We start from the raw sequence: 15,546 nt of genomic DNA, 5'->3' as shown, positions 1-15,546 counted from the left end.
CAGCTTCGAGATTAAGTCACATCTTATATATGGTCCTAATACAGACAACAAACATTTATAAACGCCAACAAATCAAAATGGATTTGGTTTACTCTCATTAAAAATGTTACAATCATACAGTTGACTTAGATGAAGGGTGTGCACACAAGGTGGCAACCATATTACAATTCATTTAGAAAGACTAATTGGACTGCTTATGTGATCTTTCTCCCTTGAAAAACGGGGAAAGTAAAAAGTATAGCATTATTTATTACATTGTATAAAACAAAATACTGGAGGTTTTAGAAGCATCGTACTCACCATCCTGATGTGCGTTAAATGGTTTTTCAGTACTCAGTTGTGATGTGGGTTGGTATGTCTCACCAAAAGTCAGTGTCACACACTTGATGCCACACGGGGCATTGTTTCTGCATTAGAAATATGAAGACATGCCAGCAGCAAGCCAACAATATTATCAAAATATATTTTATTCTGAACTTTTCATTCGATTGGACTCAAATCACAATAGACAAATCAACATCCCAGTAATGATTTCTGCTAGAGAATGAGCGAAACAGGAGAAGAACCAAACTAAACCATATAGCAAGTTAAAGTATAGTAAAGTACCTAAGTGAGACGATCACTGAGAAAGTACTTAAATGGTCCAAGATGTTTCAATATGGCCATGTACGTACTGTTGCTTAGAGCTCATAACAATGTAGAATTACAAAAGATTTTAAAGTACAAAATTTCAAAGGGCCATAGAGTGCTGGGCATTCGAACCAAAAGAAACAAATGCTCTCACCGCACACTGTAAAGTCATCTGTTCACATCAATTCAAGTTAAAACATTATAAAATACCATTCCACTGTCATAGACAATATGATAAATAGCCTACAAGCTGCTCGTTGGTTGTATTGAAACAAGTTTTAACATTCTTGTCTCCTTAAAAAAAAAGCGAAAAAATACATTTTAATTTATCCATTGGGAGAGAAGGGCATTTGTAAGCATTCTGGGCTTTATTTTTTTTACAAAAAACAAAGTTACATTAGTTGAAACCAGTCACCTTGTCCTCTACAATTTCTAGATAATCTGGTTAATTTTCAAGTAAATGTTTAATACCACTCAAAGTAATTAATTTCAGTTCAAAAGATACAAATGTTTTAAGTGCTCATTGTATTTGATGGGAGTATGTCTGTGTAGGTGATACGAATGTATTGGAAAACACTATGACCGTCTAATGGTATTTTATAAAGACACGTGACAGCTAAACGGAACACTTAACCAACGTACCCTGAAGAAACCAGGCTTGAGATAAATCCAAAACATTAACCGAAAGTTTACTTTAAAATCCATCCTTTTAGAACAGTAGCATTTAAAAGAAAATTCCTGTGGAAACAAAAGTTTATCCATGTCAGTCTGTGCATTTACATCCATACCTTCACATTCACTGAGCAATAATAATGTCATTTTTCAAAAAGACAAAACAGAACACAAAAATAGAGAGATACACAAGCCAAAGCAACACCACCATGACCTGACTTTGGACTTTCAAATGGGTTGTCCACTTCCGTGCCATGACTGAATGAAAACTGAACAGTCCCATGATTCTGTCACTCTATGCTGCATTAGTTTCTCAACTCACATGAAGCCATAAAGATCAAGGTTGTTACAGTCACACGTATACCAATTCACTGCAGTACTGATCAGACTGAATGATCATTTGGAGCGTAGACCACTATAGAAAAGCAGAAAATGACAGATGAAGCTATAAAGAAAGAATAATTAAGTAGAGAAAGCTGTAGCATGTTCTACAAGGTCTTTCTCGAAGGAGCAGAAACATTTGTGATCATGTTAAATTAAAAGAGTCAAGTTAAACTTTCCATGTTAAGCATTCTACACATCTCATGAGGATGGTGTGAGGATTATGGCATACCCACCCTAATCCACCTAAAAAAAGGAACCACAACTAGCTATCGTTTCTGTAATGGTAAATGTGCCGTTACGATTTTAGGGTGGGCCTATCACCGTTTCAATGTCCACGCTTAACCAATGGAGCCCGTAGACTTAATAACCCAATGAACGTGTTTCACCCATTCATGCACTGAACGTTCAGTTTTGTCTTACCATAAAGTTGCATAGGTTGTACAAAATAACACAGGGCATTCATTTTAGAAAATATATCTACGTAATTTAATAGGCTTTCTGTACTTTGTTATTCCTCTGTATTAAAAAAAAAGAGAATCAAATTATCTCTCAAAATTTGGCAAAAAAATCCTTGAGCATTTTTCTTTTAAAGAACAGTTCCAAAAAGTCTCAGAGCCACTAAACAAACATACAGTGCCAATACTCTGAATTGTCAATGTCATACGACCATGTACTCGCCATGTTGAACAGCACATCTCTTTAGCTCATGCAAATGACACCTAACGAAATATAAAAACCGTCCATGGAGCGCTAAACGTGTACAATATGCACACGACGGCAGCGTGGACCTCAGACCTCCGGCGTCTGGAATGATGATCGTGGGAACGAAGGATGCTGTGTGTGTGGGGTTAAGCATGTCTGTATATAACAGTCCTTGATCGCACTGATTTCGTGTTGTAAGCATCATGGTTCCACTCTGGGAGGCTGTGTGTTATGATGGGGTTGACAGACTGTTAGTCCAGGCTGTGGTCTGGGATCTCCCACGAGGACTACAGCAGTGAATAATAGGCCAGGGACAGTCGATAAATTTGGCTATGCACACATTCGTAGTCGGTCCATGGCTTCCCAATGGCAACATCATTTCCTTAGGTCTAATACACAAACCTGAAATGGGGAAAAGTAGAATTTTAGTTTAGTTATGAGTTGAGCCTATTGCTCGCAAATCAGAAAAATCCAGGAATTATCCTTAAACGAGCAGTGTGTGATTTCTGTTGATTTCATTGCAAGCTTTTTAACCCGCATTACAAAATTCGATTACACAAACCCTTCCTCAATCTGCCATTTGACAGACAAACCGGTAGAGCTTCAAACTCTAATTTGTTTAAGACAATGTTGCTGTGTCGGGCTTAAACTCACCGAGCCATCTGATGCGCTTGCACCCACTTTGTCCCCAGTGGAGTTCCAGCATACTTCAAAAATGCCCCCTGTCCCTCTGTAGCTGTTGACTAAAGCACCGCTCTGTTGGGTAAAATTGAGGCCCATGTTAAAAACACCAATGTCAAACTTTTAGGCCTGCTTTCACAGACACAGTTTAGCTTAAGCCAGGACTATGCCTTAGTTGAATTAAGGTATTTATGTTGCTTTTATAAAAATGCCTCAGAAGAATACATTACTGGTGTGCATCTCGAAACAAAACAATATCACTGTTATATTTAAAGATATTTCTGGGCAAGTAATATTCAGTTAAGACAGGTCACACATTCATTGTAGTCTTGGACTAGGCTTAAGCCTCGTCTGTGAAACCGGGCCTTAATATTATAAGCATTACTGTGTTTTATTTACCTCTTGACATTTATTAATTCTATAGAATGAAACTACATAATATCTGAATATTTGAAAATAACACAAAACATATCTTTAACACATCTAATAAAGCGAGTGTTTAATAAAATTGTCATTTTAGTAAGATTATACAATTAATTTAAAATACATATACATAACCTTTACATTTGTTATTTGAACAGTATTTAATAACATTGTGACGATTTGTTACAGAGGCTACTGTACCTGCGTGTTCCAGATGTGGACGCACTTGTCGAAGGAACCACTTGCCAGGTGTCGTCCGTCTGGGCTGAAGGCCACACTGTAGACGGGCTCCTGGTGTTTGGTCAGCGTGTGGATGCAGGCACCACGCTCTGCGTCCCACAGACGCACCGTTGAGTCGAACGATGCACTTTAAGTACGAGATAGTAATGCATTGTTAGTGAAGTTCTTAGTCAACTTGCCTGTATCTGAAATGAAAGCACTGTTTTATTGTTCAAAGGGATAGTTCACCCAAAACGGAAAATTCTGTCACCGTTTACTCAATCTCAGGTTGTTCCAAAATTGCATTATTTTTCTTTGTTCTGCTGAACACAAAGGAAGATATTTGGAAGAATGTCAGTAATCAAACTGATCTCATCCCCCATTTACTGCCATAGATGGGAAAATAAATGGGAGTCAATGGGGGATATGATCTGTTTGGTTACTGACATTCTTCAGCAGAAGAAAGACATTTATACAGGTTTGAAACAAACTGAGGGTGAGTAAATGATGACAGAATTTTCATTGGATCTCTTTAAATATATTTAACAATATATATGCAGTCATGATATTCTAAAAGTGGATGAATGCTGTACCTAGCCAGCATGAGGTTGGCGTTGGGGTTGTTGGTTCCAGGTCCAGTAGGGCTCCATTTGATGGTGTAGATCTCCTTACTGTGGGCTTGTAGGTCATGAACACAAGTGTCCTGTTTCATGCTCCAAAGCTAAATAATCAATACAAAACAAGACAATGTTTGAATTAACACCTCCAAATGACAAACTAAACGTATCAGAACTTTTTTTTTTAATCTGCCAAAGCTAAAGAGTGTGTAGTTAAGTGCTTGATGTTTGTTTGTAGCTCACCTTTAGCGTCATGTCATCAGAGCAGGACGCCAGGAGATTCCCTGTTGGATCCCATTTGATTGCATTGACTTCGTTCTGAGGGTAACAAGTTAAAACCAAAGGTGAGTTAGTTATGCTTTGAACAGGTAGTGGTGTAACAAAACCCATCATCACTAACAATGCAAAGACATTTGACAACAAATGTTCGCTTATGCTTATATGATGTAATTTAACTAAAAAGCTGCCTTACTGTGTGGCCCTGGAATGTCTTGACTGGTCGGTCTTGGCCCAGTTTACACACATGAATACACATGTCTGTGCTGCAGGAGGCAAACGTGTTGTTGCTTTGCCAGTCCACATCCAGAGCTGGAGCTGCAGGTGTCAAACAGAAACCATTTTTAAAATCTTTCTTAGTATGAATTGTGGATAATGTATACAGACAATACAAAGCGTAACCGTTCACAAAATGCTGGACAAGTGAGCACTTCAAAGTCTGTTTCGGCAAACCCTGATCTAGTTGCGCATGAACCCACTGCTTGTGGTGACTTGTTACCTGAATGGAATGGAAATTGCTGTTTGGCTTCTCCTGTGTGTGCATCCCAAATGATGGTGGTCTGAAAGATTCATATTCCCATTAAAACAAACTTTAACCGTATTCGCTAGTTGCACAAGATGGCGCCAGAGAGCTTTTGGGACGCCAGGGTCGGCAGACGTATTTCTGGTCGTATAACACTGTGTGGGAGAAGGAGGATTGCTGGCCACCAAATATGGGTGTTTATAGATTAAAAAAAGAAAGTAATTATCAGTGATATGACAGATTCTCTTTACATTGCTGAGCACTTTGTTGAGCCAAAATAACTCAATAGTGTTATAAGACCGGAAATTTGTCTGCCGACCCTGGCGTAGCAAAAGCTCATCGGCGCCATCTTGCGCAACTAGCCCATTATCTTTCCTCAATAGAACAGGAAAACAGCAAGCTGAAGAATATGTTTCTACTCTACCTTGTCAACACCAGCACTGAGTATAAAGTTTCCTTTCTTGTTCCACTTTAAAGCAAATATAGGACCCTTGTGCTGCCCCAGTGTACTGGCGAGATTACCTGTGATATACAAGGCACTGATTGGATCAACTGTATAATATATTATTTTACTGATATTATTAATATAAATAACAAAGCTTACCATCTTTAGTCCATATTCGGGCAAAGCCATCATAGGATCCTGTGGCTAGAAGTGTACCTTCACTCTATCCAAAACAAAAGAGAGAAAGGAGTCTATATTAGACCTAGAACTAAATCATTAAATCGTTGTTCCGCAACGTTTGAACCAATTTCTGTAGATTTTAAGTAAATACATTCTTTTTTTCACGCTATCAGGGAATCAGGTTACCAATCTTAGATTGAGTTCAATTATAAGTTTACCTTTTTACACTAAAGATGCTCTTGTGAGCAAAACATGTAACCAAAATTGACCGTATACAGCCCTCTTTAACTGTCTTACTTGAACAGCCATGATCCAATTTAATTCCAACAAATAATAAGCATCCCAAAGTACTGCCCTACATTTGATTTCTTGGAAAACTTTATGGATGCAAAATGAATTATGGAATAAAATTTCATGTTGACTTGAAATGATAAATAACCATCAGTGCCAGCACTCACATTCCAGTCCAGTGAGGTGACGTCTTTGTTACTGGGCACATCCTGCCCCCCTTCCCGGATACAGTGCCGCAGAACCAGCTGAGTGGATCCTCCTGCGCTGCTCTCGCTCAGGTTCCAGATCCGAGCGGTTGAGTCTCCAGAACTGATGGCAACAACAAAACACACATATGGATAAATCATTTCAAAGGCTATGCAACCCATTAGAAAAGTAATTACAAAACTTTGTTGTACTTTCCAATATCCTACATACTGTACACTATAAAACTTCACTAGAGGTATAAAGCAATAATTCTGAATGGTTTACATGCAAATTCACAGACTTCATAAAAAAAAAGGAAAAGCTTTGGCTTAATACTGACCCAGAGGCCAGCAGATCACTGACAGGGTTCCAAGCACAGATGAAGACCTCAGACTCGTGGCCCCGCAGCACCATGGCTTTACTGGCTGGGATCTCCACCACCCTGTCCACCTCCATCATGTCTGAATGGTGATCTGTAAAATGTGTCCCATTTGATTTGTTTGAATATTGAAAACACTGATTCACACAAGCTCAGAGCATATTTTGTTTTATGCACATGCTACCGTATGCACACAAAGCACAATGTACATTTCATGATAAGCATATATATTAAGATATATCTGGGCTATCCTTGAAGGTATATTCACCCAAAATGAAAATTTTGGTAAGAGACAGTCTTTTGGTAAGCACTGGGTAAATGATATCATTTTTAGGTAAATGATTTTAAAATGAAGGAAGAACCAGTCGGGCAAAACTACTAAACTTAACAACACCACTTTAACTTCTACACTGTTTAATGCCGAGTAAGCTCACTGGACAGCGTGTGCGCGCCGTTCTCCTCTCCATTAGCCGTGTTCTCTCCATTCTTGGGAGCTGAGGCGCTGGAGGCGGCAGCCTGCTGCTGAGCCAGCTTATCTTTATACACCTGCTGCCTCGTCTGCACCACATCTGGCATCACAGCGTCAATCAAGGACAGAGACTCGATAGGCCGTCCGTCAAACAGGGTACCGTCCTGTAGATCACAATACACAACAGGTTCAAGATGTGACTTTACTGGCCTTTGAGAAAAATTTCAAATTTCAGCCAATTTCAAATATGGTGTGTAATAGAAAACCGATTTAAACAGGACTGTCTAGTATGGACATCCTAGCACTGACCTCATTGATGCTGACTTCAGCCTCCACATACTGCAGGCCCTTCTGGATGACGGAGATGAGAGCAGCAGGGGGCACCAGAGCTCCGTTGATGTTAGACTGGCTTATGTGGCTCTCTATGCCAAAGGTAAATGCTGAGTGGGAGAAGCCTGCAGAGGAAAGGAAGACAATTCTAGTTACCCTTTCTCCTCATGCACCAGCTAAATATTCGACTACATGGCCTTACTGGGAAGATACATGTAATGCTAAGCATTCAAACAAAGTATACAATGCATTTACTTGGGTGGTCCGCCCAATGGCCGCCCAAGTATATTTGGCATCACAATTTGAAATTTTTTATCCATCCGTGATAATAACTGCCTCTGTGATAGATTAACCAGTGGAAACACAGCGCTTCCGCGTCTTCTCTCTTGCCTGACTTGTTTGGTGTGAGTGGCGCGTGGCTGCATGCGCGTCCTACTCTTCCGTGTTTGCATGCACTTTCTTCCGATGGGCTCTATGTGAGTGCGAGCCTTCGGCCTCTCGTCTGCGCGTGTAGTTAGCTCCATGTAGTGTATTTAACTGTCACTTGCATTTAAAATCAAAGAAGCGTTCATAATACAGCAACACATTGTCGAGAAAGGGCAAACAGCATATAGCCGCTCCTTAAAGAGTACATATCTAGGGATTTTTAAGGTCCTACTTTGGTTTATGGAGTGTCCAACAACAAGTTTATGTACATAGAAGGTGTAAAAGCACTAATATTAATAATTAATAATAGGAAGTTATTCTTACCTTACTTCTTGACTGACTCTCAAATGATTCGTTCCGCGATTCATCCGTCTAATCCCCTTCTTTCCGCTAGCCTAGTCTGATGTGATTGGTCAGATGGTCTAGTCTGCTGTGATTGGTCTACCGCGAATGAGGCTCACGAGCTACAGTATTTGGGGGAGAAGAGTGAAGTTTTAGCGGGCAGTCCTAGCAAAAAGTAGGCGGGGACTATATGTAGTGACGTAAATCCGCGGCGGTTCGCGAATTGGACTAGGGACGACTCGTTTGCGTGATTCAGAGTCGACTCCCTTTTTTCCAAGCCAATAACTCTGTTATTCATTCACCGGATTTACAACTTGGCAGACTGCTTACTTTCAAACACGGCAACATTACAAACTGCAGGAAATGTAATTTTCATGATCTCATATTATGTACTCTTTAATGTAGATGTACTGTACTGTATTGCGTTTATAAATCAGGATTTTAGCAGCCGTTAAAGTGACTGCTGGTGGCATTCTGTCGTAAAATACAGTATAATGTGACAGATCAGAGAGTAGAAGAAAAACAGATATCAAGTGTTAACACTAACACGACGTGATGACGTCACAAATATGCTAATTAGGTAGTGACACCACCAGCGCCACAATTCTGTCAAAATCCACTGGTGGTTGAATCTACATTTTGAACAGTATGTGTAGGGAGCTTACCCATGATGCAAAAAAAAGAAAAATAGAAAGATTGTTAAATCATACACACCTGACTCCTGCAGGTATCTGTACACCAGGAAATTGACCTCATCACTGCTAATGCTCATTTTGGATCCTGGTTAAACCAAGAGGTCAAGGCGAGAGTGGAGCCTGGGAAACAAATGCACATTTGTTTTCGTGTTCTTCACTACCGGCATGCAGAGCATCCCTGAACTATTTGTAACCTTGGTCCTAAATAATAACAAGCCAGAAGCATTCTGTTAAAGAAGCCTGAAATGGTTTAAATAAGTGCCAATCTTGTTACCATGGAGACGGACATTCAAAAAACTACTCTTGGTCTACAGAAAACTTTTTGACCAATTATGGAGCTGAACCTGACCTCTTAAGCTGAACTTTCTCACGGAAGCCCCTTAAAGCCCTGCGGTAATTTTCCACCCATTTGCTCACCGCAGGAAATAATTACAATTCTCTGAAAGAAGGCACACAGTAGCGACTGGCATTTTGATGGGAAGAATTACATGTGTGAAAACAAGATGAAATACTCAAGATGGACTCGCATGGCTGCTTGTTTGACCTTTAAGACTACTTCACAGCCTAATAAGCCTACACGTAAAATAGTAACCCATTCTATGACAAGACTCCCTATTGTTTACGATGCGTCAACAGTACTGAAAGAGCAACGGCTGCCTTATTTACAATCAAATAAACATGGGCTAACACTTAATGAAAAGACTCTAAAGCAGGTTAAGAGAATTCAGTGGAGCTGGAACTATATTTCTAATAATCTGTGAATGATTAAAGAATGGGAATACGGAATAAGAAAATGATTTTTTAAAGGATAAAACAAATTTGAACTGGATGAAATCTAAGCCAAACTGGATTGTAAGGAAGCCAAACGAGCAAGCCAAACATTGTAGTGATGTTGGATTTGATGAAATTTCAGCCAAAATGTTGACAATTTCTTACATGAAGTTTACATGAATAAAACAATTTTATAAACTACAAAATACACATAAACTGGTGTAAGGGGAAGAATGCAGGGGTGGAATGAACCTTTTCTTATCCTCTGATAGGTAAAATGACGTAATTACATATGATGCACACAATGAACTGTCATGGCATTCTAAAATTCTCCTTCCAATCATCGTCTGTGAAGTGGTCCTTGGGCCGGTTGCACCAGCTGTGCGTAAATTAGTTAGTAAGCTAGTTCTGACTTAAATGGGCACAATTTACGTACTACAAAATATTTTTTTGTTGCACCATTCAACTTAGTTGAAGCGTAACATTATGTATAAACTAATAATTTATGGAAGCCTCCCGTCAGGAGTAACTAGGAATAAAATTGCAGACTCACTGAACAAACTAAATAAACTGTAGTTTCACTCGACATTCTTCAATACTTCTTCATATATCATACAAATATGATAATGCTGACATTTACAGTCACGTACCTTTAAAACAGAGAACATTATGTGATGGCATTATTAGCATCTCTAAAAAGAACAAGTCCTAGCGCGCATCCGTGTGTGCATCCATCTGCCTGTGCTGAGCATGTCGAAATAAGATCATCTATTTTATTTCATTAGCGGTTGGCAGTAAAATGAAATCACCCGTATTATGTGTTATAATGACTTTTAATATTGTATTATTTTTAAGCAGCATTTGTTTTTCAATTTTGCTTATATTAAAATATTTAATAAAATACCTATTATGTTATTCATGATTAGGTAGTATTATATTTAATAAAAACTTATTTTACCGTGAAATAAGTTTACATCAATAACGTTTTGAAATTCACAACACTTCAACACAACTTTTTCTCACAAATTAAAGGCTGCTATTGGATAATTGAAGGTAAAGTCATATTATGCGACTACACATTACTTTATGAAGAGCTTACGAACTACTAGCTACATTCTGCCTAAAGAGCAAATGGTGCAACCGAATAACATACAGAGTTAGTTACAAACTAGCTAGTAGTTACTAAGCCTCTAGTATGGACTTTAAGTTCTCATTTAAGAAGGAACTTACGAATGGCTGGTGCAACCCTACCCAGGATGCTGTTGTCCCACCAGTTCCTGTCTTGGACTCCTATATTTTGGGTACGGGACAGTGCATTTTTACTGTTTGATAAACAGAAGCAGTACAGCACATAACTTTGTCACTGTCTTCTTCTAACTAGGATCCAAAATAGACAATAATAGCTCTAAAAGATGCAACGTCAGGATTCTTGTTACAAAGAGAAACTCTATCTTTGTGCAGTGTGTACATGTTATCAAATCCAATTTTAATCTTGTGACATAAACCGGCACATTAACCCAATCACATTATTTAGCGTTTGTGTAAACACTACGTTCGGAAAAAAAAGTGTCCATGTAAACGTAGCTACCATTTTGCTTAATGTCAGTTAACAGAAAAAGATAAAGTCAAGACAAAAGCAGTAAAGTCAGTGACTTACCATGAGACCAAGTGTCGACTAGATGCTCACACTCTTGCCGTCCATGTGGAACACAGTTAAATCAGCCTGTCAGCAAAAAACATGTTACGTATTAGTGATAGAGATACATCACAAAATATGTTAACAAACCTGTAAAATAGCAAATGTGTGTTTTGTCATCAGAAACTGTTGGATTTAAACATTACATTTTGAAGAAAAGCTGACCTTTGGAGAATAATCTGCTGCACAATTACACATATCAGGATTTATCTCAATTTTTGACCAATGAGTTTTAAAATCTTCTCAGACACATTCATGTAACTTAAATTCGAGAAAACGTCTCCAAATCCAAACTCACAGAAAAGTAATTATCAATCTTTAAACCACCATGATTCAAAAACGTCTCAACCACTGTCACATGACATTAAAAATTATAAAGCATGTCTTATTCCCAGTGATATTAAGGGAAACAGGCAAGACTTCGAACTGACAAAGGTGTGGCCACGATAAAACAACAGAATTAATGATAGTGGGTCCCAACCTGCCATTCAACTTTACTGCAACACTTCATTTGATAAAATTGATCACAAAGTAACCAAGAAACTGCTGAACTGACAGTTTTGAAATCAGTCCAGGCCAACTCTGCGAAACTGCTAGAATGATGGGAACAGGAATTTAAAGGCTGATGCCAATACTGATGTCTAAAGAGCAAGGTGGCCTACTAACAATGTATAATTTAATGATGGCAAACAAAATTCCACTAAACATATCTAAATCTATTACAATGATCTCAGAATAACATACTAATTTGTGTTAATATAGCTGCAAGCAGCAACAATCAGGGTTCACAACACTGGGACAAAAGATCTTACAAACATAGTTGTGTTTATATTTCTGCTATAGCGCCACAAATGAGCAATAATTACCAATGTTAGCATGCGTCTTCAAAATCAAATCTAGGAAAATTGTATTACACATGATCATATTGTTTTGATGCTAATAATTTTGAAGAATTAGGCTTTGCCCTTTGTTCAGAATAAAGACCCCAACCAAATGGCATTGTGCATATAAAATGTGATAGTGTCTGCCCGTGGTCATTGTTTAAAGCCAGGAGTTAAAGAAATGAACAAAGTTTTTATTGAAACGATCTTAAACCTTGTAAAAACTGCTGAAAGTTGACTGGCCAGTGGAAGCCATGTTTTTTTGTAATACGAGACGAGCTTCATAATAGGAACTCAAAGACAGACTGTGCCCAAAATTACTTTTGATAATTCCCTACATTTTCACTAAAACAGTCCACTTGAAAGAGTGAATAAAACAAGCAATTGGACACCATGTGCACCTAAAGAGGAATTTGGCACGACACTCACACTCCCATTACCCCTACACTTTCCACTACCCCTCCATTTGGCGTGTTCACATGAAGGGGTGTCTCAATTCTTTTGGAGGGGTAAGGGCCAGATAGCCCTTCAAACGAAGATTTTTCGGGACCTCACTTCAAATGAAGGGCTAAGAGAAATTTCCAACATGGCTGCTCACTCGAGCAAGCAGACCCAAATGTAAGTAATTTTTGCCATTAATAAGGATTTTTATGACAATTTTTCATTTTATGTATGTTACATTCAATCTTGTGTTTGTATTTACGGTGATGTTCTTTTAACGTTTGCAAAAAAATCGCTAAAGTTTGCTAGCGGACAGCACTGATTGCACGATATTAAAAAATACATTTTTATGCCATATACCGGTGCATGTCCTCTGATGTAACGTTAGGAGCTAGCAAGAACGTATGATGACGTATACCAGTGTAGTAGTGGTGTCCCATTTCTTAGCAGAAAATTTGTAACCCTTCCCCTTGCCACTTTGTTTCAAGGGGCGAGGGATAGAAAATAGAATTGGTCCTAAGTGTAAATTGGTCGTACACTGCAATAATGAGTGGACCACGGGATTGTATGAGAGCACTCGATAATGTACACTATGGATTTTGACCACACTACAAAATGGCTGTCACTTTAAGGTTTATCCAAAATGATCATTCAGTAATCATTTCCATTGCTTAATGAAATATTCCTTTCATAAGGGTATAAAAAGCTATTTCATACCCAGCCAAAGCTTGCTAATTCCCCCTAGCTAGGCTCCCTAGTTACAGGCAATTTAGCGCCACCAAACGGCGAGCAACGCCATTCTTTTAACTTACTTATTTTCAGACTGTGCTATTTTGGGTAAAAACATATGTTTGTTCTCTTCACGTATCCAATGTATTTTTATAACCATAAATATAACTATAAAGGCCCAAGACTTCGGGGCGTTTTGCTTAAAAGGGGTTTTGCGCTTGAAGCCTATTTATGACACCATAGAGACGGGATAAGAAATTATGCTTAACTTTGTGATAACTAATACAAATTCTTATAAAAAACAATCCCACACGGCCGTCTTTGCACAGGACACCTGTACCTGTGGGCAGAGATATAACACGCCATGTAACTAAATTGTTGCTTTTAAAAATTGCAATATGATAATTTATTAATAGCAACAAGTGCTAACTCTTTGCCGGAAGCTCAATTACATTTCATTTGGCTATTAGCACACGGCTCATACACATCGTGCACAAATGTCGGCGAAAACAACAACAAAAATCCATTGTACGTTTAGCGCGTGTGCGCTTCCATAGCAACGGCAGCTAACTAGTCCGTTAAAGAAAAGCTAGTTGTTGTCCACCGCGCGTGCACAACTCGAGGAAGCAGAGCGCCCATCCCCCACCACGCGGCAGCTTTAGAAGCAAATAGAACCGCTTAAAATGGATGTAAACGCACAACATAAATACAAAAGCTCAAAGGGACACTATAATGGCCAGCACGATTATAACGGTGTCGCGATATGCGTCGGGGGGGCGAATAAGAGGCTCGTCTTACTCGGGCCGCCGGAGCACCGTTGCCTCCACTGATCAACCGCTAGCTTCTGGTGCTAATGTACTGAACAAACGTGCCACAGCGTCGATGTAAGTCCGACAGAAGGGTGTTGCTCGGTTTTTCCAATCCGCAATTATCCCTCTGTCCTTGAACAATGTATATGTTCCTGTTATCTGCACAAAATGTGGAAAAATAGACTAGACATTTAGCAGTTTATGGACAGCCAAGTGCTTCAGAGGAAGCCGACGGCCTCAGACTAGCAGTAGGGCAGAGACTTTCCAGGCGAAAATGAGGAATCAGCGACATCGTGGATTCATTTTGATCCCCTCGTTTGGAGTGACCCCTAATTATATTCGATGTAAAACGTGTTTATGAAGCTAAATTTAATTTCGCTAAACTGAATTCGAGAAAGTGATTCTGTGGTTGCGCTTTGTTCTACTTATAGATGTATTGCAACGAAATACTAGATAGACATCAAATCTCTTTATGATATTTAGATTTTCTCATATTGGCCGGTATACAAAACTGCGATTACTTTAATAAAAAAAAGCTTTGTTCAATCTCTAACCCGCATTCCTTACCAGAGAGATGATTTTTGCCTGGTTGGTCACTGCCTGCAATTCCGCCACACCCACAATATCCTCTGCTCAGTCATTCAATAACAGACTGACATCATTGGTCTGTGTAACGCTGTTTTTTTCCCAACTTACCGTAAGTATTGCAAAAGCGACGCAATTTTCGTTAACATACTTCAGCTCAGTCTTGAGTACTTAAACATTCACGAAATGTGTGAAAATTGTTTTTGGAGTGACTTCTCTTCGTTTTAATTACATTCTAAATTTAAAACAATTAAGACGCGTAATAATGCCATGATTCATGAAAGCTTTCTTAAGATGTTCAATGTGATGACTGAAAACTTTTCTCTAGGAGATGATGACACAATCCTGTAACATCTTCATCCTTGCTGAAACCCATTTCTTGTTCAATTTAGCACACATTCTGTCAAATGAATTATTGCCTGACAGATAAAATCATAACCCATATATCATTTTGTATCTGTGGTTGTAATTTATTTGTGGTATCATTTGCAGTCTGTTACCGATTCAGAGGGCATTGCCACATTTTTGGACACTCTTTACTGATCAGTTGTAACTATTCAAGTGATTTATTCCTGGCAAGTAAAATATCTATAACAAAAAAGAAGACTAAGGAAATAAGAAATTGAATGAACAGATAAATTGTTGTTAACTTTATAAATTAATTTAAGTATTGAGGAAGAGCCTGTCGGTGGCAGTTGGAACAAATAAACTTTAGTAACTTAGGCACTAGATTGGATCAGTTTCATAATGTAATATTGGACATC

General features: G+C 38.7%; 1 protein-coding gene across 3 annotated transcripts; it reads right to left on the bottom strand.

The window, feature by feature from the left end:
* Window positions 1-96: 96 nt before the first annotated feature.
* tbl1xr1b (TBL1X/Y related 1b) lies at window positions 97-14,460 on the bottom strand. Of its 3 annotated transcripts, none has more exons than XM_057334223.1 (17): window positions 14,187-14,460; window positions 11,299-11,364; window positions 10,872-10,931; window positions 8,890-8,990; window positions 7,387-7,532; window positions 7,043-7,241; window positions 6,570-6,702; window positions 6,211-6,352; window positions 5,732-5,795; window positions 5,552-5,649; window positions 5,104-5,164; window positions 4,801-4,922; window positions 4,572-4,646; window positions 4,305-4,432; window positions 3,694-3,859; window positions 3,043-3,144; window positions 325-2,790 (listed from the first exon to the last, which is right to left on the bottom strand). In XM_057334223.1, exons 4-17 carry the CDS (start codon window positions 8,945-8,947, stop codon window positions 2,764-2,766), a joined length of 1,521 nt encoding a protein of 506 aa, XP_057190206.1. In that variant the 5' UTR covers window positions 8,948-8,990; window positions 10,872-10,931; window positions 11,299-11,364; window positions 14,187-14,460; the 3' UTR covers window positions 325-2,763. The 3 variants fall into 3 exon arrangements, with proteins under 3 accessions (XP_057190205.1, XP_057190206.1, XP_057190207.1); XM_057334224.1 differs by lacking the exon at window positions 10,872-10,931 and adding an exon at window positions 8,158-8,297 and having other exon boundaries at window positions 326-2,790; window positions 14,187-14,458; XM_057334222.1 differs by lacking the exon at window positions 10,872-10,931 and having other exon boundaries at window positions 97-2,790; window positions 14,187-14,459.
* Window positions 14,461-15,546: the final 1,086 nt, after the last annotated feature.

This window comes from Triplophysa rosa, linkage group LG5 (genome assembly GCF_024868665.1).
Source record: "Triplophysa rosa linkage group LG5, Trosa_1v2, whole genome shotgun sequence".
NCBI classification, from domain to species: domain Eukaryota; kingdom Metazoa; phylum Chordata; class Actinopteri; order Cypriniformes; family Nemacheilidae; genus Triplophysa; species Triplophysa rosa.
The sequence above is the reverse complement of the archived record's forward strand: the minus strand, read 5'-3'. Positions and strand labels throughout refer to the sequence as shown.